Source organism: Cupressus sempervirens, chromosome 4, assembly GCF_028749045.1.
Source record: "Cupressus sempervirens isolate cs-2001-9-10 chromosome 4, ASM2874904v1, whole genome shotgun sequence".
NCBI classification, from domain to species: Eukaryota; Viridiplantae; Streptophyta; class Pinopsida; order Cupressales; family Cupressaceae; genus Cupressus; species Cupressus sempervirens.
Window position 1 is genome coordinate 141,084,465 of NC_143121.1, and position 26,550 is coordinate 141,111,014.

Genomic DNA, 26,550 nt, shown 5'->3' on the forward strand with positions numbered 1-26,550 from the left:
TTTCCTAGTTGGTAACCTCCATACATGGGGTCTTGTGGTTCTCTCGTTGATGTGCTTGACTAACCTCGTTATATAAATCGTCACTGAATAGGTGTTGTAGTGCTTGCTTCCCAAGCCCAGTATTTGTTGCTACTATAGCTGATATATGCCTTCGCTGGCTTAAAGTGGCTACTACTTTGTTTTCTTTGCCTTTAATATAGTTGATCTTGAAGCCATAGTCTGCTAGGCTAGGCATCTTCTTTGATGAGCATTGAGGCTAGGCTGAGTAAATATATATTTCAGCCAATGATGATTTGACTAGAGTTCGAAAGGTTTCCCTAATAAATAATGCCTCCACATTTGAAGAGCATGACCAATAGCTACTATTTCTAGATCATGCAGGGCATTTTTCTGTTCATAATTCTTCAATTTCTTGAATTCATAGGCAATAATGTGATTTTCCTGCATTAGTATGCCTCCTAACCCCTCTCTAGATGCATCAGTTATAACTACAAATTGACCTTGTGGATCAAGTTTGGGGCAGTAGCTAATATTTCCTTTAGATATTCGAAGGCTGGTTGACATTTTTCAGTCAAAACAAATGTCTTTCCCTTTCTTTGGAGTGAGGTGATGGGATATGCTATTCTGGAGAAATTTCAAACTAATTTTCTGTAAAATCTGGCTAAACCCATGAAGCTCTTAACCTCTGACACATTCCTAGCAATTGGCCAATCTTTGATTGCCTTGATCTTGGCGGGATCTACTTCTATTCCTTGAGCTGATATAATGTGCCCTACGTACTGAATTTCCTTTTGATAAAAGGAACACTTGGATAGCTTCCATATAGCTTGTGCTTTTGCAGCCTTTGCAGGACTAACTTTAAATGTTTTTGATGTTCCTCCTTTTTTTAAGAGTAGATGAGAATATCATCAATAATAACTAACACAAATTTATCCAAACAATCTTGGAAAATGCTGTTCATAAAATTCATGAAAGCTGTTGGGGCATTAGTTAGCCCGAAGGGTAGTACTGTGAATTCATAGTGGCTGTGCCAAGTCTTGAAAGCAATTTTATGAATATCCTCATCTTTAATACAAAGCTAATGATATCCAAACAGCAAATCGATCTCGGAGAACATAGCTGTCTCTCTCATCTGATCAAATTTTGGGAAGTGGATATCTGTTCTTAATGGTGACCTTATTAAGCATCCTATAGTCTATACACAACCTCATAGTTCCATCCTTCTTCTTGACAAACAATTCTGGAGCTCCCCAAGGTGAAACATTGGGCCTAATAAGTTTCTTATCTAGTAGTTCTTGTAGCTACACTTATAGTTCCATTAATTCGGTAGTAGTCATTTGGTAGAGTGTTCTTGATATGGGCTCTGCCCCAGGTATCAAATCTATAGTGAAATCAAATATCCTAGATGGTGGTAGACCAGGGAGCTCTTTTGGAAACATATCCTAAAACCTCTTAAGATTTGGGTACTTGTCTTCGAAAGATTCCTTCAATCTTTCTCTGATTTCCCCATCTTCTAAAATGTAGTCATCAGGGTAAGTATTCTCTACTGGTCCCTTCAAGTCTTCTATCTTGACCGTGAATATTTTACACCCTTTTCTACCACATCTCTTAAGTTGCATGGCTAAGATTTGGCGAGATTTTATCTCAAGCATAATTCCTTTAATGTTCACGAGGTTCCCTCAATCATCTAGAGACTCTACTATCTTGGAAAGACAATCTACTCTTGCCATATGCTCACTGAGCCAATTTATACCCATAATGATGTCATAGGACCCAAGAGGTGCTACATACAGATTTGCTTCTGCAGAGAAGTTCGAAAAGTCAAGCCGAGCCTCAAACAAACACTGTTCTACCTTAGCCATTGTTCTGTTGTTTCTTTTGTTTCTCAGTTCGGTAGGTGAGGCTTGAGCTTAGATTTGACTCTACATGGAAGTGAGGAATAATTCTCCTCTTGACCTCGCTCGATTTGGGCTGCCATGTCATTCATTTTCTTTTCCATGTTTTCCAATTTCGTTTGTGTGTCTCGCAAAATCTGGAGCAATAAATCCGAGGAGCTTTGGAGATTGGCACCATTAGTCAACTCATTGTCTTCGATGTTTCCATTATAGGCCATGCTTTTAAGTTTTTTGTTTTGTTTTAGAGTTTGTTGTAATGTGCAAATGTTTGTAAATCAATATCATGCTCGTTTTTAGACATATTTGATTGCTCAGAAAGATGTTAAGATAACAAAATGTATTTCTAATTACTCATTTTATTGTGCTTATCAAAATTGTTGGTTGCAACTGCAACAACTTTATTTACAAGAAATTCTTCTTTCAAGGACACAACAAAAGGAATATTTAAATACAAATCAGATACCCTATTCTCGTGTATTTTGTTCAGTTTCATTCTTGGGCTTATTCTGCCCTGTACATACAAAAGATCATAAGGGGATTGGTTTTTCTAGCATTCCATGCATCAATAAGTTTGTTTCTTAATGTTGCCTTCTAGGAGTCCATTTGATTCTTTCTTTCTTAATTCACTGCAATGCCTGTGCTAAGGTTTCATATCCTTAAGTGTGGAGTAGTAAGAGTAGTCATGCTTCAACACTTTCTTTATCAGATAAAAATATATGGGATGCTGGGTTTCTTGTGGGGAGTCATTCAGATGTACATTCTGTAAGCATTTATATCTACATTTTCAGTTTTCTTAGAGTGGTTAAGTGATGAGCCCAAGGTTTAGAGTTGAACCCAATGCTATGATACCATATGTAACATGCCATTCTCCCTAGGCCAAAATGAAAAACCATATTCTAAAGTAAATCTAGTTTCATGATAGAATGACATGATGGTAGTTACATTAGTTAGTTCACATGAAAGGGAAATCCATCAACTTATTACATTTAATGAAATTAAAACAAAAACTAATAACAAACTAATCTAGTTCACATGAAAAGAAACTGCTATAACTTTACTTTCTAAGTCTATTACAATCATCAGAAATAATGTATTGATATATCTATTTACTCAACATGATACCAAATTACGAAATGAAATATTTAAAGGAACAAGTACCTTACATATAGCAGATGACAGTCATAGTGTTGAGCAAGCCTCGACATCTGGTGAAGAGGAGAAGCATTGACATGGACTTAACCTCCCAACCATAGACCTTAACTTATCTCCACACAATCTCAATCCAAAAAGGCCCTCCCTACCTCAAGGTCAGGCTTGGGGCACCATGGTCCTGGCACCCAAGCATTCTGATGTAGAGGATCGGCTTAGCAGCAAACAAGACAATGGAAATCCTCCAACAACTTCCCCTCTATTAGCTAGCACTCTAAACTCTAGTGATTGCTGTGACAAGCATGCCACTGACCTACCTTGGCAAAGGTTTTCAATGGGCTATTAGTGTGCCTGATCACCCACCTCTTGATTGGACAACCATGAGTTGACTCAATATATGGAGTTTTATCATTTATGTACTCTTTTTTTGGACATCCATTTGTTCTTGCAAGGATGCTTCTCCTTCCCCACCCATTAATGTGTGACCCTTCCGGTCTTGGGTGTATTGTGGGAGATCCCAAAATCATGAATAATGCAAGTATCAAATTTAATAGTTCATTATACTTATTATCCAGGAGGTATATGGTCAATACCTCTATATAAGCCAAATCGATTTATCAGGAAAAACAATATATTTGTTACATCCCAAATTTTGCCCTAATTTTTAATTTCATCATAACTATTAGTTTAACGAATTATTTCTTTTCATGATCATGGAAATGAGTTAGTTATTTATATATGTTGTACCAACTGTTAACGAATTATTTCTTTTCATGATCATGTGAAATGAGTTATTTATAGACATTGATGAAATGAACAGTAACCTATAACTGTTATTAGATGATTAGCAGTTGTTTGATTTAAATTAATGATCAATATGTTTTTTTTTGAATTACTATGGAATTAATGTTTTGGCAAGAATGTTTTGCTTGGGTGATTGCAGGAGAAGACTGAAGAGAGGGGAAGCATTGCTAAATGGGATCATCGAAATGGGATGGTCATTTGGTTCGGTCAACAGGATTGGCAGATATGACCTAAACTTCCTTGGAAAGGATACAAAGACTTGTCCATACGTTACATTATGGAACCGCATGAGCTATTAGGGAAACAGTATAATTAAAATAAAATAAAATAATCTAAATTAAAATATAATACATACCTTTAGAGATTGATTATTAAATTTTCTTATCTCATCATTACAATAAACACTTAAATACAAACACATAAATATAAAAATGAAATGGCACCAATAAATTATAATAATATAATCTAATGATGTCACCTCATCAATATACTTATGTGAACGTGTATAAGAGCATATTGTAATAATAAAATAAGTTTATAACTCTTCAACTCCTTATTTCTTTTGTCCCTTTAATTCTCTCCTTTTCAAATTTGAATTTATGTTGTATTCAAATGGTCATCTTGAAAACTGATGGTAGTGGAGAAATCTTGACCAACCATTAAAGAAGCCACGAATCAATTAGAGGATCACTCCTCTTTCCATTCTACTATCCTCTCCTTTTCTCTGTCTGCTGCAAATCATTCTAGGCCAGGTTGGATGTTCACACCCGGATACCTTCAGTATTTCTCTCGCTTCCGACTTCCCAACTTTTCTTAAGTTCTACCAGCGATTGTATTATCAATTAGTGGGCGAACAGGAGTTCCGGCCAAGGGCAAGAAAGCCATATTCAAATCATAGGTCACATGATTCATTCTATTTTTTTTTTTGTTTCTGCTAAGCACAAGCCCGACTGCAATCAGATTACTCTTTCCAGTGTTGAGCGAAATACCATAGAGTCATTGAATTTCTTAGTTCGTTTTCCATTGAATATAATGTCTGTTGACAGTCAGTATAAAATGATAGGCTGAGATTAAAACAAATATGTTTTCAAGGGCATAACTCCATTCTAATCCGGTTTGAGTATCCATCCTTAGCCGACTGAGATAAGTTTATGGTATTTTGATGTTGGTCCCCTGCATTACATTGAGAACCTTGAAGATCTTCATTGAATATCCTTGTGAATACAACATTTATGATTTCAATAATAGCTGTAGGAAACTTGATTGATTGTGTGAATCAACAACAATGCACATGCTATCACAATTTTTCTGAACAAATTCAGAATACTTGAAACATCGAGGAATTCACCGGCAAGATGCCATAGAATTGGTGAAGAGGTGTAGATAATATCAGAATGCTCATAATCTTACGAACATTGAGGAATTCACTGACAAAGAAGCCATGGAATGGTGAAGAGGTGTATATAATAACAAGGTGATCATAATCTTTCAGACACCTAGGATTCACTTGGGCATAGAAGCCACATAATGGTGAAGAGGTGGAATTAACCTGCAAAAATCAATAATGAAATCAGATTTGAATATTGAATAATTAATAGCTCATGCATGTCCCGATAATGGAATTTGTTGTCAAGTCGAGTGGTGGAGATCGGGTTCACGAACCCAACTGAAATCCTTGGGCAAGGTAGTTTTAGGCATATGTGCCAATCTTGAGATCTCTCGTTTGTTCGTAGATTTCAGTTATATAGGTATAACTGATGGGTCACTCAGCCACTTGGTAGCTCCGATAAAAGGACTGAAGAATATCCCAAGCCCAATCTCGAGGTAGGGAGGGCCATTCTAATAAGTTAAGATGTGTGGTGATAAGTATGGTATGAGGTTGGGAGGTTAAGCCTATGTCAATGCTTCTCCTCTCACCAATGCCGAGGCTTGAACAACAAGATAAAGAGATTCTTCCATTATTACTGTATGTTTCTTTTACACTTTTACTTTTAACCCTTAGAAGAATAATTAGATAGTTTAGTTTTCTAGATAAAGTAAATACTGATATTTACATTGAATAAATATTTCAGTTGATATAATTCAGTTAAGAAAGTTAGTCGTTACTTTATTTTCAGTTGAATATGTTATCAGTTAGAAATGGTTAAATTGATAGCAATGTATATAAATTTATTATTTCCTTTTGTTCTCGTTATATCGGCTGAAAATAAAATACAGTTAGACTAGAAACAGTTACTTGTATCATAGTTATATTTGGTTAGTAGAACTCATCGTCTTGTGAAATGGAATCAGTGACTTATTAAATAGATTATTAGGAGTGTAAAATTGGTTAAGAAAATTCGTTTGTTACAATATCGGTGCTTGCTTATAGATATTAATGCAAAGCTATGCCAGGAGAAATACAATCATGGGAACATTAAAAGTGATTACAAATCATTTTATGATATTTGCGGGTCAGTATTATCAACAACACCATATAAGTATAGCATCAAAATGATGTATGGAAATTTTGTAACTGCTCCTTAGGCAACATTATATAGCCCTTTAATACGACCATTGTTACTTCAATCCTTATCAAAGATGGACAATGTCAATATGGGAATACTAATTTACATCATTGTTTGCAACATTCGAATCAATAATGAACAGAGAATATATAGAAATTAAGCATGAGCAATGGTCACATAATCTATAGTTTCTTGATGTGCTACCTACCGTGGTTCGAGAGAAATGAATTACAACATAATGCTTGTTGGAAACTATTGGCTACAATGCTTATAGGATCGCAGCCTTGTTATTTGCACTATGATGTAGGGATTCACAATAAACTTTGTATTGAAATTGCAATTTGGCTTGAGGTCGAGAGAGAAAAGTCTTGCAAAATATAAGCTCAAAACAATGCGAAAAGAAAAGAACGCTTTGTAGGTAGTGGAGAGTGTAATAAATAAATCATCCACACATGTTCTTAGTTACAAGAAAAAGTGGCGGTGCATGGTCAAACATTGGTCAAGTAACTACACCAAGTTTAATTCTTAAAAGAATTATGAGCGGGTATGAAAATGGCAATTGCTCAACAATATGGAGCCAATAATAATGATACACATAAAGGTTAGTCTTCCTTATGATTTCTACAATGGCATCATGCTATTAGCACCACCTTTATCTGTTTGTGCATATATACATACATATACATATATGTGCATACATATAATCGTGTAATTCTTTGTATCAATATATTGGTTTACACCGACATATACATGTAGGTGCAAATACGGATGTTATAAATAACATGGTGTGAATATATATATATATATATATTCCCAATCCTTATATCCCTTCTTGTAATGCTTCCCCCCTTTCGTTTTCTCCTGCATCCACAGAGAATATTCCCACACTAATAACACATTGCTAAATTTGACTTCAAGATAACTACAATCAAAAGTATTTGAAAAATTTCACAATGGCTAACCCCTATTACTTCTAACAACTATAACTTGTAAAATAATGATTATCATTTTACATCATAATGAACAACTCAGAAGTCAGCTTTACATGAATCAAAACGATCAATCATAATTTCCATTTCACATGATCATAACATTCAACTGTTTCTAACCATCCGACTGTCATTCACATGAAATAAATAACGGCTATATGATTATTTTAAATGGGTCAAAAATTGGGATGTAACAAGAGATGTAACATTTGAAGAAGATATTGTATATTGATGAGGTAGATAGTAAGTATCTTTTAAACATGGAAGAGGATCTTGGCACTGAGATTCAGAGGGAGATACTTAAAGGGATATGGTGGAAAGAAATCTCATACGAATGAGCTACGCCAACACATATGAGCAAACTGCAGATATCTTAATCAAGCCCCTCTGCAAATTGAAGGTGGATCACTTTAGAGGTAAACTTGGTATGGTAAAAATGTAATTCCATTTTCTGAGGTTGCGTCTTAGTAAAGTTATAATAAATCTATGTTATATTTCTTTCTTGTCATGTGAGTTACTACATGATTTTGTGGAAACATCATGGAAGGTGACAATCTTTCTTTGATATTTGGTAGTGATTACTATGGTAAGGTGACTATCTTTCTATAGACTAACCTGCTATCACGATGTATGCTGTAATGATGTCCCTGGAGATCATGATAGTGCATATCTCATGTGACTGAATTAGTGGTTATTGAGATATTGCATTAGTTTCCTGCTATCATGGTGGATGTTATAATGATGTCCCTGGAGATAATGATAGTGCATGTCTCGTGTTACTGAGTTACGTTACAGAGATATGACATGGTTTATACTATGAAACTTAGTATTGAAGACACCATGTACAGATATTTTCTTGATAGGCATCACAAGACTTGATGCCAATGCACATACCAAAGGAAATATAATTATGGTTGATAATAGATATTAGTACCATACTTCTGATGATACCATAAGGGAGGATCTATATGATGAGTCTATGTTGTTATTAGTCTCACCATTTGCAGAATATCTTATTGAGATGATATTTCTCGCAATCTGATTGAGAGTAGCTTGTGTTGATCTAACATACAATCCTCCCTACCTAAGAGGGTGTGTTAATGTTATAGCTTCAATCAGACTGATTTTGATCATAAATTGTGCAAATCAATTATCATCATTTCTAAGTTATTATTGTCCCTAACTTATAATCATTAGATACATGTATATGCATATGCTATTAGCAATAATATGATATATCTAATGATTTTGTTAAGGCAAATAATAAAAAATAAATTATGATCAAATCTGTTATCAACAATAAGAAAAGAAAATATTATACAGTGATATTACTGCAGCAGCAGTTCCAATATATCAGATCGGGCCTTATTTGAATCACCTGATTAATAAAATGCACCGTGATTGAGCTACTTATAATCCCTGATGAGTATTGAGTGAGTGCATTAGCATTAGCGATCATAAACAGATCACGTGCGTTGTATGAATAGGCACCATCATAATTTATTTAGGAATTGGTGCTTAGTGTAAAGAGGCATGTATGTCCTACATGGCTTTAGCCATATAGAGACATGTCTCTACATGGGACATGTCCTTTACAGTAATATCTGTCTATATATATATATATATTTGACTGCTGCAATTGGAGATGCACTGAAATAAAAGGCAGTGAGTTTCTAATAGCAGCAGTTCATCCTACATTTAATAATCTAAATTACATTAATAAGGCAGAAACACATACATATATATGCATTGCCAATGTATAAAAGAATCTACTTACAGTTTTTACAATCATTTCTATTGAACAAATCTGCACTAAGAATAAGTTAGTCACATTATCAAGAAGATAATTTGAGAAACTATATTCTGTAAATCAAGTATATAAATTTGAAGTAAAGTTATTACAACTGATCCTTATTCCTTAACTGGCAGCGCCTACCTAAATATGAAAGTAATTTTTTTGTTGTAGGTAGATTAGTTTTAATAGCATTGGTATTGATTTTCCTGCTTTTGGTAATTTTGTTAACTGAATGCCAATTAGTTTTGTGGTTTTTGGAACATGATATTCTTTCATGATAACTGGTGTATTTTGTTGCAGGAAAGACAACAAGGATTATACGAAGAACAAAGAAAACTTGTCCAACAACAAGCCCAAGCAAAGGCACAGATGGCTCGCTATGAGGATGAGTTGGCCAGAAAGCGAATGCAGGTATATATGATATCTTACCCAATTTGGTGTTGCCAATACAAATCGCTTTTCAGGACTTATTGTTAACATCTTTGTCAGTGGATAGATCAAGTGCCTAGAATTTCCTTCTCTATCTTGTTCAGTTTTGGAATCTCTTTTGCCATTTGGTATCTGGTTAATCCTGCTAATGGCTTTTGGAGTGTGATCTGAAATGTTTATGTTAAATTTTTTTTGCATAGTTTTCCAGACATTCTCATATTTTCAAGGATTGTGTAAACCTTATATTATTAACTTTTATACTTTCAGGCAGAACATGAAGCCCAAAGACAACAAGATAGAGAGCTTGTAAAAATGCAAGAGGAATCATCAGTGCGGCAAGAACAGATCAGGCGTGCAACAGAAGAGAAAATTCAAGCACAACAGCGTCAGACAGACAAAGAGCGAGCTGAACTAGATCGTGAGACATTAAGGGTAAAGGCCATGGCTGAGGCAGAAGGGCGAGCACACGAGGCAAAGCTAGCTGAAGAGGTAAATAGGAGAATGTTATTGGAGCGAGTAAATGCAGAGCGAGAAAAATGGCTTTCAGCGATTAATACAACTTTTGATCACATAGGAGGTACTATACATGGGTTTATGTTTTCTGCTGATTGAAGTTCTACTTTCCCTTTTCATTTCTTCTGGCTTCCATATCTTGGAAACTGTGTACGCAAAGGCCAGGCACAGCGTGAAACTTGATATTGTCACGCAGTCTTGCCATCTTATGCATGCATTCTTGAAACCAAAGGTGCCTTGGTTTCTTCCAGCATGGCTGATGGTGATGACAAATGTTCTATATTATGTTTTGAGCCAATTTTTAGTTTCTACATGTTCAAGAGGTGGGCACTTCGATCAGTCATAATGTTCCTTATGTGCAGCCATCATGTTTGGAAGTCTGAGGTTTGTATGTGAGTGGAAAAATCCACAAATCATGATTTTTAGAAACAAATTAGAAATTTCATAGCAGGAAAAAAAGAAAAGATCAAGCTCAAGCAAAAACATACATGAAAAATATAATTATATTACTTTTTGATCTAAAAAGTCAACATTAACAATATTTTATTTGGAAATTTTGTAATAAAATTTTAATTGATGGGTTTAGCTGGGAAGTGGTAAGCAGTCAAGTGGCTGGCTACATTTTCAAGGTCACAAAATCTATGTTTTATTTTACCTGTCCTTGCACTGTTGATTGTTGCAAAGAGTGCACGAGTCCTGGACCAGCCAGTGTCCATCAAATTTTCTGGTAATTATTATCCAATCTAAATTACAAGCATTATGACAGAACAAAAGAGGTAAGAGGCTTGAAATAAAGAGAGATGAGATACTTGCTCGTAAAGAATTATCTATAAATTTGATTGAATAATTCTAATGCTATGACCTAATTATTTACACAAGACTCGAGAGAAGATAGCGATGGGTAGGAATATTAGCGAGAAGTAATCGGTAAAATATTTGTTGTATAAACAAATGATCATTTATAAAGAATTTATGTATGTACATATTAGAAAGTTTTTAATAAGAAACTGGAAATCGTAGAAACGATTTATCTACCTACTTTACATACAAAAGATGACCATTAAAGTAATATAATAATGTTCTAATACCCTCCCTCAGTGGTCAATTTGTCAACAACACAAGCTGCCCTATAAATTTAGCGAACTTATCTGGGCCAAGAGGCTTGGTGAGAATGTCCACAGTCTGATCTGCTGTTGGAACAGACTGCAATTAAACTTTCCCGTCTTCAACCAATTGCGAAATGTAATGACAATGAACATCTACAAGTTTGGCTCTTTCATGGAAGACTAGATTCTTGGCAAGTTCGAGAAATCCCCAATTATCAAAGACCAAAGGAGTCAGACCTACTTGAGATATTAACAGATCCACAAGCATCTGACGAAGCCAAACTACCTTACAACTCCTCTTCTGTGGACAGTGAGATTGCATGCTGCTTTTTACTAGTCTAGGTAACTGCACTAGATCCCAAACTGAACACAAATCCAAAGGTTGATGTGTTATCATCAATTAAACCTTACCAATTTGAAGCTGTGAATCCACTGATTCTGGAATCATGACTCCTAGTGTAAAGCCCATGATTAGACGTGTTGTTCATATAATGCAACACACCCTTTGCTACTACCCAATGATCAGGCTGTCATGAAGCGTGAAATGTAGCTCATTGCAAAATTGAGATCAGTTCTAGTGGCAGTGAGATAGATGAGTCTGTCTAGTAGTTGCCAATAAGTGGTTTCATAAATAGGAGGAGAATTAGACTTGGCTAATAACTTAAGTCTTTAGTCCCTTCTCTATAGGTGTGGAAGGAATTTTACGTTCCTGCATTTGAAACTTGTCAAGCAAGTTCTTGGTATACTTAGACTAAGAAATAAAGATGCTACTATGAGTTTGCAAAACCTCAATACCTAAACAATAATGGAGAATCCCTGAATTTGTCATATCGAAATCCTTGCACACGTCTTGTTTGATTTCTGCAATCAAATGTGTTGAACTGCCAGCAATAATCAAGTTATCCACATGGACACCAATAGAGAGAACAACATCACTAGAGCATTTGATATACAAATTATTGTCAAAAGGCCTACGCCGAAAACCATGAGCAACCAAGTATCGATCATTTTTGATGTACCATGCTGAAGGAGCCTGTTTGACTTCATAGAGTGCTTTCTCGAGCTGACATACTTGGTCTTTACCAACAACCTTGAAACCGGAAGACTGTGTCATGCAGACTTCTTGCAACTCACAATTAAGGAAGGCACTCTTAACATCCATCTAATGGACTTCCCATCCATATTGAGTTGCAATGGCGAGAAGAAGAAGAATTGTACTCATCTTGGCAATGGAGCAAAACCCTCCTCACAGTCAATGCCCTCCCACTCTATGAACCCTTGTGCAATTAAGTTGGCCTTGTATTTAAGGTGCCATTTGTATGATATATGACCTTATACACTCATTTGCAACTAATGGGCTTCTTCCTTGGAGGAAGATTAGAGAGAAAATAGGTGTTATTCTTCATAAGACTCTAATAGTCCACATTAATAGGCTTTTTCCACTTTGGAACCCCTTTTGCCTTTTTAAATGTTTGAGGCTTATAAATTCTATGAAGGTTGGCCATGAGAGCAAAGTTAACTAGATTTTGTTGCTTGCCCGTATTCTAGAAGAATGAAGATCATTGATGGTTGTAACCCAACTTTTGGGCTGGAGAGTAGATGTACCAACATCAGAGGGAGGAATAACTAGAGATGGAGGTGGAAGAGGATTGCGCTCATTCGGATACAATTCTACCCGTCAGCTACAATATAGATTTTATCGACAACATTTGAGTTGCTTGCGACAACTATTCAAAAGTTTGCCATCCTTTCCATACCTCACCGTCCTTCACTTCCCCTCCGCAACAAATGTTGTAATACTTGTCCCATGAACCAATGTTTAGATGTTGACTACAAAGCTTTTCATTACTCAGTACGTTCTGCTTTCGAGGCTCACTCCCCTGACTTTGCTCACCTTCGTTTTTTTCGTGGTAAGAAACGATCCTTTGCCACTTTCCAGTGCAAATCCCTTTGCTCCATGCTAATTCGCAACCCCTAGCTTTTTTGGCGCGCTCTTTTCCCCTACCGTTCCCTTTCGCCCTCCATCCTTGATTTTCACTCCCTTACCTCTCACACCACGACTCTTTATGACATCCCTGGGCAACCTTTTATCCACCCCATCCTGCCTCCTTTTTGGCACCTATTCACCCCTTCTTGCATTTACGAGGCCATCAAACCCATGAGATGTAGCAAAGCAATGGATGAGGAGGGATTCTAGGCTGAGCTCTACAAGTTTTGTGCCCCTATCTCTCTATTCTTTTCAATAGAGTGATTTGCACAGGGTTCCTAATTTCTTGGTCTAGGCATCTGATTTATCCTATTCACAAGACTGGTCTTATCTCTGATCCTAGAAATTACAGAACCATCATGATTGGGAACACGTTTGCCAAACTTTATGCGACAACCCTTAATGCTATATTATTTAGCGAACTTGATAGGAAAGGTTATAGGGCTAAAGGGCATGTTGGTTTTCGGGCAACTATTAGACTATGGATCACATTTTCACTTTATTGGTTATTATTGATAAGGCTAGACACAGATTGGCTAAAGTTTATTGGTGCTTTGTTGATTTTTGTAAGGCTTTTGATTCTGTTCCTAGGATGGCTCTTTTTGAGAGGCTTCGTGAGATTGGGATTTCTGAGATGTTACTTACTACTATTATGAGATTATATGAGACTGTGGTGGGTAGATTCAGGACCCCTGAGGGTTTCTCAGATTCGATCCATAACACTAGCGGGGTCAAGCAAGGATGTCCTCTCTCCCCTACTTTGTTCGGTTTATATATTGATGAGCTTGAAGACTTCCTTTTGAAGTCATCGCTCTCAGGTGATGGTTACTACTTACACCAGGTTATGATCTCCATTCTTCTTTTCACGGATGATGTGGTTCTTGCCTCCTCTCCAGAGAGTTTACAGAGGCTTCTTGATGGTTTGGCTTCCTTTTGTGATCAGCGACAACTTGTGGTTAACCTAGGTAAGACTCAGATAATGATCTTTAATTGCTTAAAGACTTCTCATCTTCACTTCTTTTTTCAGGGATAGGAGATTGAGATCACTTCCTCTTATATATATTTGGGGGTTAAGTTTTCTGGGCCTTGGTTTAGTATGAGACCAGCAATTTAGTCCAGAGATAATAAGGGTATGCATTCTTTTGCTATGCTTGAGAAACAATATTTTAGACATTACTTTCAAGATACCTTGTCCAAGTTATCCCTCTTGGACTCCCTTGTTCGGCTGACGGTTCTTTATGGATCTGTGGTTTGGGGCCTGTCTCTTCTTGTTTCTGATTGGGCCTCGATCGAGCGGGTTCAAACTTTGTTCTTACAACGCATCATTAGATGCCACAGGTTCACTCACAGTATCATTCTTGCTGAGTTCGGTGCTCATTCCTTCAATCTTGCATCCATATTTGATCTGATTTGGTTCCTTCATCGTCTGCGTGGTTTTGCAAATTTGGTTGGTGTACATGATTGTTACTCCTACTTGGCGTACTGCTCTTCTGTTGATACTGCAAGTTATGATTCTTGTTCTCGAGCTTGTTGTTGGTATGGATAGGCTTCTTCTCTGTTGAGATCAATTGGGATTGATATTGACCGCCTTCCTCCTTACCAATTCTCACTGAATGCCCCTCTACTCATCTACTCCCCTCACAACAAGAGTTAAATGAGCATGTCAAACTTGATATTTACAAACAATACATTACCACTACTTGGACTAACCTGCCTGGTGGCTTACGTCCGATGATGTCCTTCTATACATAGCACTTTTTGGAGATCTTTGATGGGTTTATTGTTCGTCCTAGCTTCCTTTCTCGGCGGTGGTCTCATGCCCTGCGTATCTCCCTAGGATCCTTTAGAATTGGTTCTCACTGTCTTTGGGCTCAAACTGACCATCATATTGACAGTGGAGAGCGGATTTGTAAGCTGTGTACTTTAGATGAGATTGAGATAGATACTCACTTTATTTTCCGTTGCCCTATCTATTATGAGATCAGAGGGAGATTTCATTGTCTGTTCCGGGATTGTTTTTCTCTTTTTGATTTCTTCAGTTACTGTGACTAGCGTTATCTTGCACTCTATCTTGAAGAGGCCACTATGCTCCATGATATTACATTACAGTCACTACTTCCTCATCGACATACATCTACTCAGCTCATTACTGCCCTTTTCACACCCTTATCTCCTTTGCATGGTGTGAAAAGGCTATCTAGCTCTACTAGTTCTTCTGGTCATTCGAGGTCTATCAGACCTTGTACCAGCTACTTGCATTAGCGACACTCTCCTACAAGCTCATAGAGACAGATCAGAGCTTCTGTCCATCTACAAGTGTATCCTTCTGTGACTGATTTCTTTCTACCTAGAAAGGACTCCTAGTCTTTGTCTTGGCCTCTCTCTGTTTCTTTTCCTCTTCTTTGTTTTTTGTACACTTTTTTCAAACATCGTTTGGTGCTCCTACTATTGTCAGCATTCTTGTTGCAATCCTCTAGTCCCATAGACCTTTTGGTGGTCTTTAGTTGGACATTAATATCATTATCTTATCTTTTTTTATCTACAATGTAGGATGTATAATCTGTGGTCTAAATGTTTATCCTTTGTGGTCCATTGGAGTTCTCCGTAGTTATATCTAATGAAATATTAGATACAATAGCTTGATATCTCAAATTTAATTTGGATCTTCTTTTACCAAGGCTCTAATACCATATTAGTATTAATTAAACTTATGATCAGATTGTAATGGCAATGGTTATTTGTAGATTTAGGGAAGACTAATCTATATTTATCTTGTAGGTGATAATCAAAACATAATGGACATGAATCAAATCAATACTAAAATTTGTGAGTTAATTCTGAATACAATTCAATCATTGGTCTTGATGTCCCAATTTGTAGAGATAGAATCATTTATCAATTTCGATGTCTTTTCTGTTGTAATCAGTCAATATAAATATAACACCCAAGAGGCATAATACAGGCAGACACGACTGTTCAGTGATAAGTCTCATTGAAGGGACACAATGACTTATCTCAACTAATCCAAAAGACCCTATTATGATCGGGTGTGTTTATACACCAAAATGAATTGGTAAGCCCTATGGTTATCAGGCATGTTAATATGCAATACAATAATCATTTAGCCTATGATCTGTTATGTAAATAGGACCATTTACTTTGTCCATATAAATGCATACATGATTGATAATGATCAAGAATTTGCAACCCAATCTAAGAGAAGCATAATCAAATATTTATACGTGGTTCGATTAGATTAATTTAAGGAAGATCTCAATGAATTTATGATAGAGTAAATGCTGTCAATGTGTATGTGTGTGAATGTAATTGATATTTATTTGAATTCTGACTAATGCTATAGTTTCTCAACATTTTGGCTTCCAAAATTGACCTTTTCAACCGTATCATAATATTTAGATGCAGAAGGCTAGCATTTCTTGTGCCCAAGATTTAAAACTTTTCAACTTTCTTCCAACAAGCTATGACACTAGGGTAGCCAAAGTACAAGCTAGCAAAAATAGCGACTTTAGCATACTTAGATGAATTTAATAATAATAATTTACTTGTCTCGCGAAAATGACCGAAGAAGCATCAAAATCAAAATCTAGTAACACATGAGTTATCACGAAAAAGAAAAATGATGGATGAACCAGATGAGGCAAATTACTAAAAATAGATGCTTCCTCCAAGATTCTTGGAGCCCAAACCAAAAGCCAGATAGAAATATTGAGAGCATCATCCAACTCCTCTAACTTAATTGAACTCATTGGAGCCAATTGTTGACTTATAATAAATAGTAAGTCCCTCAAAACGAAGCCAAAACTTGCCATAGGCCACTGGAAAGCCAAACAACTACACAACCGAGACCCTCAAATCTCATTGTTAGCTTATGACGGTCGCTATGATGAATTGACTAAATCAACAATAGAGACCTGCTAAAAATGGGGATATTATACAAGCACAGTGGAAGATATTGAAGAACACCTAGCAAATATCTCAAGTAAGACACTTGCTCTAAGGTATCTGAAAGGCTCTTGGTAGGCACAACTAGACAGTGCTTGAGCTCAATACAGAGGGCTGCTATGACCAAAGCGGTTATACCTTTTGTTATTGATGACAAAATGGGAAGAGTAATAGTGAGATTAAAAGGGGAAATAAGTGACAATTAAAGGAGAGATTAAGTGCCACAAAAAGAGGGAGAAGAGAAGACACACATTAGGGGAAGAATAAAATGAAAAGACACGAGGAGGAGAAGATTGAAAGAAACAGGAGAATGAATAGGCAATCCAAGAGGAGAAGAAAAGAAGAAAAACAAGCATGTAACAAAGGTTAAGAGACGGAAAGACTAACACAAGGGGAGAATAAAAGCAATGAGGGAGAACACATATAAGGGATTGAGTTTTGGGGGAGTTCCCACAATTTTTGACTAAAAGTTCACACCAGTGTAGAAGTTGTCTACCAGTACAGTCGAAAGAATGCAGAAGAACAAGGGCTCTAACAAAAAGGTCAAAGATGATCAAAAGTTTTTCCATTAATGTCAAAGGGGGAGATTGTTGGACTTACAAGTCTCATTGGCATGATAATTGTAGACTGGTGATGCTAACACTTAGTACACTGAAGTGTGGTCATTGATTGGCAACCGTTGAACAAAGAAAAAAGAGGATACAGTAGTGAATCGACCACTGGTACACTCCTACACTAGCCAAATCAAGGGAGAGTTAAGGTCAAGGTAGAACATAAAAGCAAGGTAAAGCAGAGAAGTCAAATGCAATGATCTACTATGGTGAATCACCATCAATGTGATAGAGTAGAGGAATACACATACTGCATGTGTTTTGTTGAAGTAGCTGAAGGACGCAAGGACAAAAGCTATACATAGGTCTATTGGGTGACTGGCAAGGCTACTAGTCTAGGCCTCTACTAGTAGGTGTCACGGGCTTCCTGTGACCAGCTCAAGTATGTGATTTCAAATATTAATGCATCTACTTTGAGCGGGATTTTCATTTTGGGTTTGGGTGCCCAGATGATGGAGATCATATAATGTGTAAAACCTCATTTGGAAGTGATCGTCATAGTGGTTGCTATTGCTGCTAGAAGTTGTAGAATAGAGAGCAAGATAGTGAGGAAACAGATAGTTGCAAAGAAAAGAGATGAAGTGTTGCAGATTGGTGACTGCAGATGGAGTAAAGCAGAAAGAGAGAAGGGTGATACAATTGCTATCATAGAGGAAGCCAAGACAGCGAGTGAAGATCAAAGTATCTTCAAGGTATACTCAGGATATCTATAAGGCAAAGTGTGTCTCTTGTTTAGATTAACCATTTGATTGCTCTCTTACCATTGCAGCCATTTTATAAGCCTTTATTCGGGCATGCTTTAGTAGCAAGCATATTGTAAATCCTCTAACCAAGTACTTTCTAGGAGTGTTGTAAATCCTTTAACAAGGTAGCTTTAAAAGGCTTATTTAATCCTTACAGGTTGCTATCATTCATAACGAGATGTGTTCTCAGAAAGAACAACTGTAGCCTCTAACATGGCAACCTTTTATCTGTAGTAAAAGGCTAGTGGATATATTAGTCCCATTGTGGTTTTCATTCTCTCATCGAGGGTTTCCACATACAAAAATCCACATGTCATTGATGTATGCATTTTTGTGTGAGCTTGTATGCTTCTATTTTACTGCTTTTATCGTTGTGCTGATATTAAAGCAACTAGTATATAGAATATTAGGTGTGATAACTCAGCAAACCGGTCGGAATGTTTGTACTGATTCACCCCCCGCTCTCAGTACCAGTTTGGGACAACAATCTATAAAAGATGACCATTAAAGAAATATAATAATATTCTAATAAGGAACACATTGAGCTATACTTTGAAAAAAAATAACAACCATGGATAAAACCATCCTGAGCTATATAACAATTTAGAGAGATCATTTTTTGTGTGCTTTTCTTTTTAATTGGTTTTAGCTCAAATGCAAAAAAAAATCAGATGACATGTATTAGTATTTCATTGAGTTTTAATCAGGTACTCAACTTTATAGTATTTGCACAGGTTTATAGTTATACACACAAAGTACATTTTGTGACTCTCTTGATCGACCTTGGAAGGTTTAGCATAACTTACAAGAGCCAGAAGATCAGCATGTAGGAGTAAATCCTATGTGACTATATCTGTTTGATTGTAATGATACCCAATTAGAGTTATGAATTCTCTAATCTCGATTAAGCTAACTTACCAGATTCTCTCCCGGACCTAGGAATTCTTGGTTCAATTCTCTCAAAAGTTTGGTCCTTGTCAGATTTTGTCAAAAGTCTGCCACAAAGACTGAATTTTGCTAGGAATTCTCTCGGAGGAACCCTGGCAGAATTTAGACGACTTTTGGATGACTTTGGTTTCTAGCAGAAAAACCCAAACAGAGTTTCAAAGAATTTGGTTGAAAACACCCTTTTCTTTACCTTTTCGAAAAGTTTTTAATGCCAATTTAGACTCAGAATTAGACTGAAACACATGATTAGACTCAAATTGCTAATCATATTTAATTTGAATTAAATGCTACTTGAGAAGAATCAAGACGTATAAAAGTGTCACACATCTATTATGGAATGTATGTAATACACCATAAGTTGTGCATAAAGGCTAACATGTATAGACTACTCTGGATTGAACAAAATCTAAAGAGATTTTTATAGTGGTTAATTCAAGATTCAATGCTTTCTTTCTTGGCATCATCCAGCCTGATCCAAAACTGTTTTTGTTGAATCATCCAGTATGATAATTAATGTGTGAAGCTTGTTAATTCTATGAGTAACTCTGATAATATAATGATCTGTTTCTTCAGTTCCAATAGATCTAGTAATGCATTTGTTGAATAAGCGTTCAGAAGACTTTAATTTATCATGCAGATCAGCGTTACATTTGGGAACATTTTCGTATTGTTCCTAGTTCCCCAAATGTAGTTAGCTTAACTAACTAATAGACATATACTGAGGGATGCTGATCTTGGTAAATTAAATATGATTTATAGAGGGCTGACCTAGAAAGGGTGATGTCCTTTCTAAGGACATGCCCCTTGGGTTTACTATAAACGAGAGGCAAGGATGTGGATAGAAGGCACACATTTTACACACAAGTCTGCTCTTCTAGCATTACTGCCTTGAGCGATTTTATATCAAGAATAAAAAAAATTTCTAGAATTATACACCATTCTCCAAGAACAACTAATATTCTGTCTAGAATATTTAAGGACTTTTCCCACCAAGGTCGAAGGTAATATCAGTATTATTACATCAGAATTTGCAGAAAACTTACATGGTATTGAAGCCAAATTGTCGAACCTAGGCTTTGTAAATTGACAATCAAATTTGAAAATATCTAAGCAACATCCTTCTACTTTCATTGACCAATGCAATCAGCCCCGAAGACAGGTTCGATGGAAGATAACACTTTGTTGCATGGAAATTCAGAATTATGATGACTCTTGAAGACAATGATGTAATTCAGTGTGTTGATAAGGAATCCAAGCAACTTGATGCTGATCCTCATAAAACTATTTGGATTAAAGGAAACAAGAAAGCTATGAAAATCATATTAGATGGAGTAAAAAATGAAATAGTACCTATGCTAATGAAACATCAGACAACATTTAATATGATGAGTGCATTATTAAATGCATGAGGTTAACAATGCTACTAGAACCCTTGCACTAAAAAGGCAACTAAATCATATAAAAATAGGAATCGGAGAATTTATGAATTCATACTTTCTAAGGGTGGCTAGTCTAAGAGATGAGCTTGCAAGTATAGGGATCATAATTGAAGACAAAGAGCTGCCACTTATGGCTATAGATGGGTTACTGGATTTGTGGGAAACATTCTCACGAGGAGTAAGTGCTAGAGACAAGCTCCCAAACTTCAATAGACATAAAGGGGACTGCCTTCAAGAAGAATCTAGGCAACTTAAGAAAGGATTGAAATAAAAAACTAGAGATGAAGAACTTCATGTTCTCAATACAAAATTCCTACAAAGGAAAGAAGAAAGACTTTAAGAAGAAGAAGGCCTCTCAAGGCAATAACAAATTCAAGAGAGACATATCTAAAGTCAAATGCTTCAAATGTGAGAAACTTGGACATTATAAGTCAGATTGCCCTGAGAATACAAAACAAGTAAATTTCACAGAGGTAACTAAGACATAAGAAGACTATGACCCTGAAAATTATGTACTGTATTTAGCGCTATCAAATGAAGTATCAAGCAGAGCATGGGTAATTGATAGGGGATCATCTCGACACATCATAGGATACAAAGAAGTACTAGACTCAATATCAAAAGAAGTTAATGACGAAGTTACCAAAGGTGATAATTCCACTCATTCTGTCAATGGATTTGGGTACTGCACCTTGAAACTGAAGTCGAGTATTTCTCTTCATCTCAAAAGAGTACTCTATGTACTAGGAATCAAGAGGAATTTAATCTTTGTTACAACACTTGAAGATGATGGACATAAGGGTGCATTCATGGATGGTAACGTAATGACCTGGTCTAAGAACTCTTCGTTTAAGAAATCAAAGTTGATTGGTCAAAAAAAGGGATACTTGTATTAATTAAATATAGAACCTATTTAAGCCTTAATCCATGAAGCTGTTGATATTAACGAAGTATGGCATAGAAGGTTAGGGCACCTAAACTTCAAAGCCTTATCGACTATGGAGAAGGTGGTTACTGGTTTACCTAAATTAAATAAAGATCATTCAAGCATATGCAAAGGATGTACACTACGTAAGAACACCAAAAGTCCATTTCAAAATAGCACTAGAAAAACCAGAGTTCTGAGAATCACCATGAAATCGCTTGAATAGTTGGTTTGGCGATTTGTTTCAACTTGGGATTTTTCATGAGTCTTGAGTTGGATCAGCTGATTTTTTCTCCTGAATCGCCTGAATCGCCGATTCATGCGATTCATGGAAAAAATCACCTGAATCAACTCCTTGAATTGACTGGCAAGGCATAAAGTAATTTAAGAAATATACAAAGGATTAAAGAATCATCATTTATGGTATGTTTGAGCAGACTTGCAGGAGATTCATGAAAACATAGACGGAACAAAAATAACATCCATGGCATTGTGTATATTACTATATATACTTAATTTACCTGATCCACAATAAGAAATTAATCGCTGGAGACTTATTTCTAATAAATGTAGTGCTGAAGGTATATGTATTGCATTCTTTTTGTAAGCATACGGGTGATGGAATATTGCCCAGTATTAAAGAAGCGTTGAAGGATATAATGTAAACAATAAAAATATTGTAGCAAGACAAATATTCCAGTCAGCATATCATGAAGTATTAGTGGAAAAACGTAATACTAGATGCACATCATGCCATGTACAACAACTAGTTTTGCACTATTAATATGGAATAAAATAAGATGATGAAATCAATAAGATACTGAACGATTAGTATGAACAATTCAATATACAAGCAGAGACATACACATGGACCCTGATAAATCTAAGGACATGGCAACAAAAGTTAAGAACTAATCAGTCAAAACAATAAAATCTCCCAAGTTTGATCAACAACAATAAAAAGGCTTGAGCTGTTGTGTGTATATGCCTATGTAGCGATAAAAGTCAAACCTGCTACGTCAGCAAAGTAATAAGAATGTCGAGTAATTTATTGTGTATCTAATATTTCAAAAGTGCCATTATGGAACCATTCAGAGCAAGGATTTTCGGGTGTTTCAACTTTGAATTATTATGGTCATATGAATTCTATTTACTTCAATTACAGTCAACAATTTACATTTTACGTGTAACATAGTTACGTATGTGATGTATTTATCATTTATGTTCCATGTTTATGTATGTTAACTTCTATTTGATGATGTTATAGTGTGTTTAAGTTATATTCAATAACGGGTGCTTGAAATAAGTTTTAAATTGTTAAAATCTCTAAATTTAAAGGGTTATTTTAAATTTGCCAATTCATACCCAATTCATGATTCGATTCGGTCTTGCCGATTTTGATTCGATTCCGATTCTCATTACTTTGAGAAAAACTAACAATGTTTTAGAATTAGTCCACTCGGATTGATCCTTCTCTTGGAGGATTTTTGTACTATATACTCTTTATGGATGACTTCTCTAGGAAGACATGGATTTACTTCTTGAAATATAAAGAATCAGAATAAAATCCTTAACTGAAAATTTATCAGGACACAAAATTAGAACTTTTAGGACTGATAATGGAGGGGAATATACTTCAGATTTGTTTAAAGATTTTTGTAAAGAAGTAGGGATTAAGAGGCAGTATATTGTTCCTTACAATCCTCAGCAAAATGGGGTAGCAGAAAGAAAAAATAAGACAATTGTGAAAGTTGGAAGAGCTGTGCTACTTGACCAAAATTTAGGATCCTATCTTTGGACAGAAGCCACATCTACTGCTGTCTATATTCAAAACATATGACCTCACTCCCAGCTCAGAGATAAAACTCTTGAGGAAGTCTTCTCTAATTTTAAACCAAATATCAGTCATCTTAAAATATTTGGGTGTCTTGTTTACATTTCATATTCCTAAAGAGAAAAGATCTAATCTTGAACCTTCAGGTAGAAGAGGTATTTTTGTTGGATACAGTGAAACATTCAAAGCATATAGAATTTACATGCTTGGTTAGAAAAACATTGAACTTAGTAGGGATGTAATATCTGAAGAAGATTTAGCATTCAAAAGAGCCCTAAGTTCTGAAGATCCTTTGCATATACCCAGTTTTGAAGAAAATCATGAACCTGAATTTCAGAGGGAGAACATTGAAGAAATTGAAGGTGAAATTCAAAATCTTAATCTCGAGGAAACTCAAAATCCTAAGAAAAGACCACTTTGGGCCTCTAAGATTGTTGAAGAAGTACAAGACTTCTCTGCACCAGAAGGAACCTTCAGAGAAAGCAAAAGACCCAAAAGATTCTGTAGCTACGCTATAAACATGAGTGATTTATCTAAATTACAACCAACCAATGTTTCAGATGCTATTAAACATACAACTTGGAAGGATGCTATGATAGAAGAATACCAATCCATTTTTAAGAATGATGTTTGGGAAGTTATTCCAAAGCCAGAGGGAAAATCTGTTGTTTCTTCTAAATGAATATTTAAAATTAAGCATGCTGTTGACGGTAGCATTGAAAAATAGAAGGCTAGATTCGTGGCTAGAGTATTCTCTCAAAAGGAGGGAATTGATTATGAAGAAACCTTTGCTGTAGTTGCCAGATACACGTATGCAAGAGTAGTCCTAGCTATTGTAGCATCAAAGGGATGGAAAGTACATCAGATGGATGTGAAACCAACATTCCTAAATGGAAAGATTACATAAAAGGTATATTTGGAACAACCTGAAGGATTTGCAACTCATAATCCTAAAATCTTTCTTTGTAGACTTAAGAAAGCTCTCTATGGGCTTAAACAGGCTCCTAGGGCATAGTATGAAAGAATCGATACATATCTCTCCAGTTTAGGATTTTCTAAAAATGAAGCTGATCCAAATCTCTACTATAAAAGGGATAAAGATGATATGATAACTTTGATACTATATGTTGATGATTTACTAATAACAGGTGATGATCATTTTATAGATCAATGGAGGAAATATCTAATTAGAGAATTTCATATGACTGATAGATTGGCTTTATTTTGTGATCAGAGACAGCTGGTGGTTAACTTGGGTAAGACTCGGATCATGGTCTTTAATTGTTTAAAGACCTCTAATCTTCACTTCACATTTCGGGCCTAGGAGATTGAGATTACTTCATCCTATTTGTATCTAGGTGTTATGTTTTCTGGACCACGTTTTAGCATGAGACCTGCTATTCAACCTAGAGTGAATAAGGGCATGGGTTCTCTTGCTTTGCTTGAGAAACAGTGCTTCAAACATCACTTTCAGGATACCTCGTCTAAGCTATCTCTCTTAGATGCTCTTGTTCGACCAACTGTTCTTTATGGTTCTGTGGTTTGGGGTCCTTCTCTCCTTAGCTCTGATTGGGCCTCGATTGAGCGGGTCCAAACTTTGTTCTTGTGGCGCATTATCAGATGTCATAGATCTACTTCTCATGGTATCATTCTTGCTGAGTTCGGGGCTCATCGTTTCAGACTTGCGGCCATTTTTGACTTAGTTTGGTTTCTTCATCGCCTTCGTGGGTTTGCTGATATGGTTGGAGACCGTGATCGTTACTCCTATTTAGCTCATTGCTCTTCGGTTTCCATGGCGGCTGCTGAGTCTGGTGCTCGTGCGCGGTGTTGGTATGCACAAGTCTCTTCTTTGCTGAGTTCGATTGGGATTGATATTGATCGTCTCCCCCCTTTTCAGTTTTCTTTGGATGCCCCTGCTCATCTTCTCCCTTCTCGGTAGGAATTGAATGAGCATGTTCGTCTTGATATTTATAGACGTTACATTACTGCTACCTGGGTTAACCCTCCTGGTGGATTACGCCCATGGATGTCGTTTTATGCGACACACTTTTTGGAGATCTCAGATGGGATTATTGCCCAACCTAGCTATCTTTCACGGTGTTGGTCTCATGCCCTGCGGATCTCTTTAGGTTCTTTCAGAGTTGGTTCCCATCGTCTTCGAGCTTAGTTGGATCATCATATTGACAGGGAGGAGCGAACTTGTTTGTTCTGTTCTTTAGGGGAGGTGGAGGATGAGGCTCACTTTATTTTTCGATGCCCTATTTATTATGAGATCAGAGGGAGGTTCTTTTGTTTGTTCAGAGAGTGCTTCTCTCTCTCTATGATTTCTTCAGCTATTATGATCAGAGATGCCTTGCACTGTATCTGCGTTAGGCCACTATGTTCCGAGATAACATGATTCAGACTCTACTTCCACACCGACACTAATCTACTCAGCTCATTACTGCCTTTTTTACACCTTTATCCCCCTTGCGTGGTGTGAAAAGGCCCTCTAGCTCTATTCAGCCCAGTGATCTTTCTAGATGCGTCAGATCCCATTCTGCTTATAGGCACCAGCGACACTCTTCTAGGATAGGTCAGAGATAGTGTAGTACCTCTAGGCATCGACACGTGTATCATTCTATGATTGATTTCTTCTCACCCAAGAAAGACTCCTAGTGCTTTCGGTTGCTTGTTTTTGTTTGTTGTTGTTGCTTTTCTTCGGACACCTTTGTGTGCTCCTACTGGCTTCAGCCTTGCTTTGTTGTAATCTTTCAGTCCCATAGACCTCTTTTTGGTCTTTTGTTGGACATTAATATCATTATCTTATCTTATCTTATCTTATGAAAGATTTAGGACTCCTTCATTACTTCCTAGGATTGGAAGTATGGTAGAACTCCAACATCATATTTTATCAAGGAACGTATACACTAG

The 26,550-nt window shown here is 36.3% G+C and overlaps 1 protein-coding gene across 1 annotated transcript in view; it reads left to right on the plus strand.

Annotated features, from left to right (window-relative positions):
* LOC149560342 (uncharacterized) overlaps positions 1-26,550 on the plus strand; it is a 146,664-nt gene that overhangs the window by 104,353 nt on the left and 15,761 nt on the right. Inside the window, exons 3-4 of the mRNA XM_089824638.1 lie at positions 9,440-9,550; positions 9,836-10,145. Of these exons, the coding sequence (XP_089680764.1) occupies positions 9,440-9,550; positions 9,836-10,145 (421 nt within the window). The remainder of the gene's footprint in view (positions 1-9,439; positions 9,551-9,835; positions 10,146-26,550) is intronic.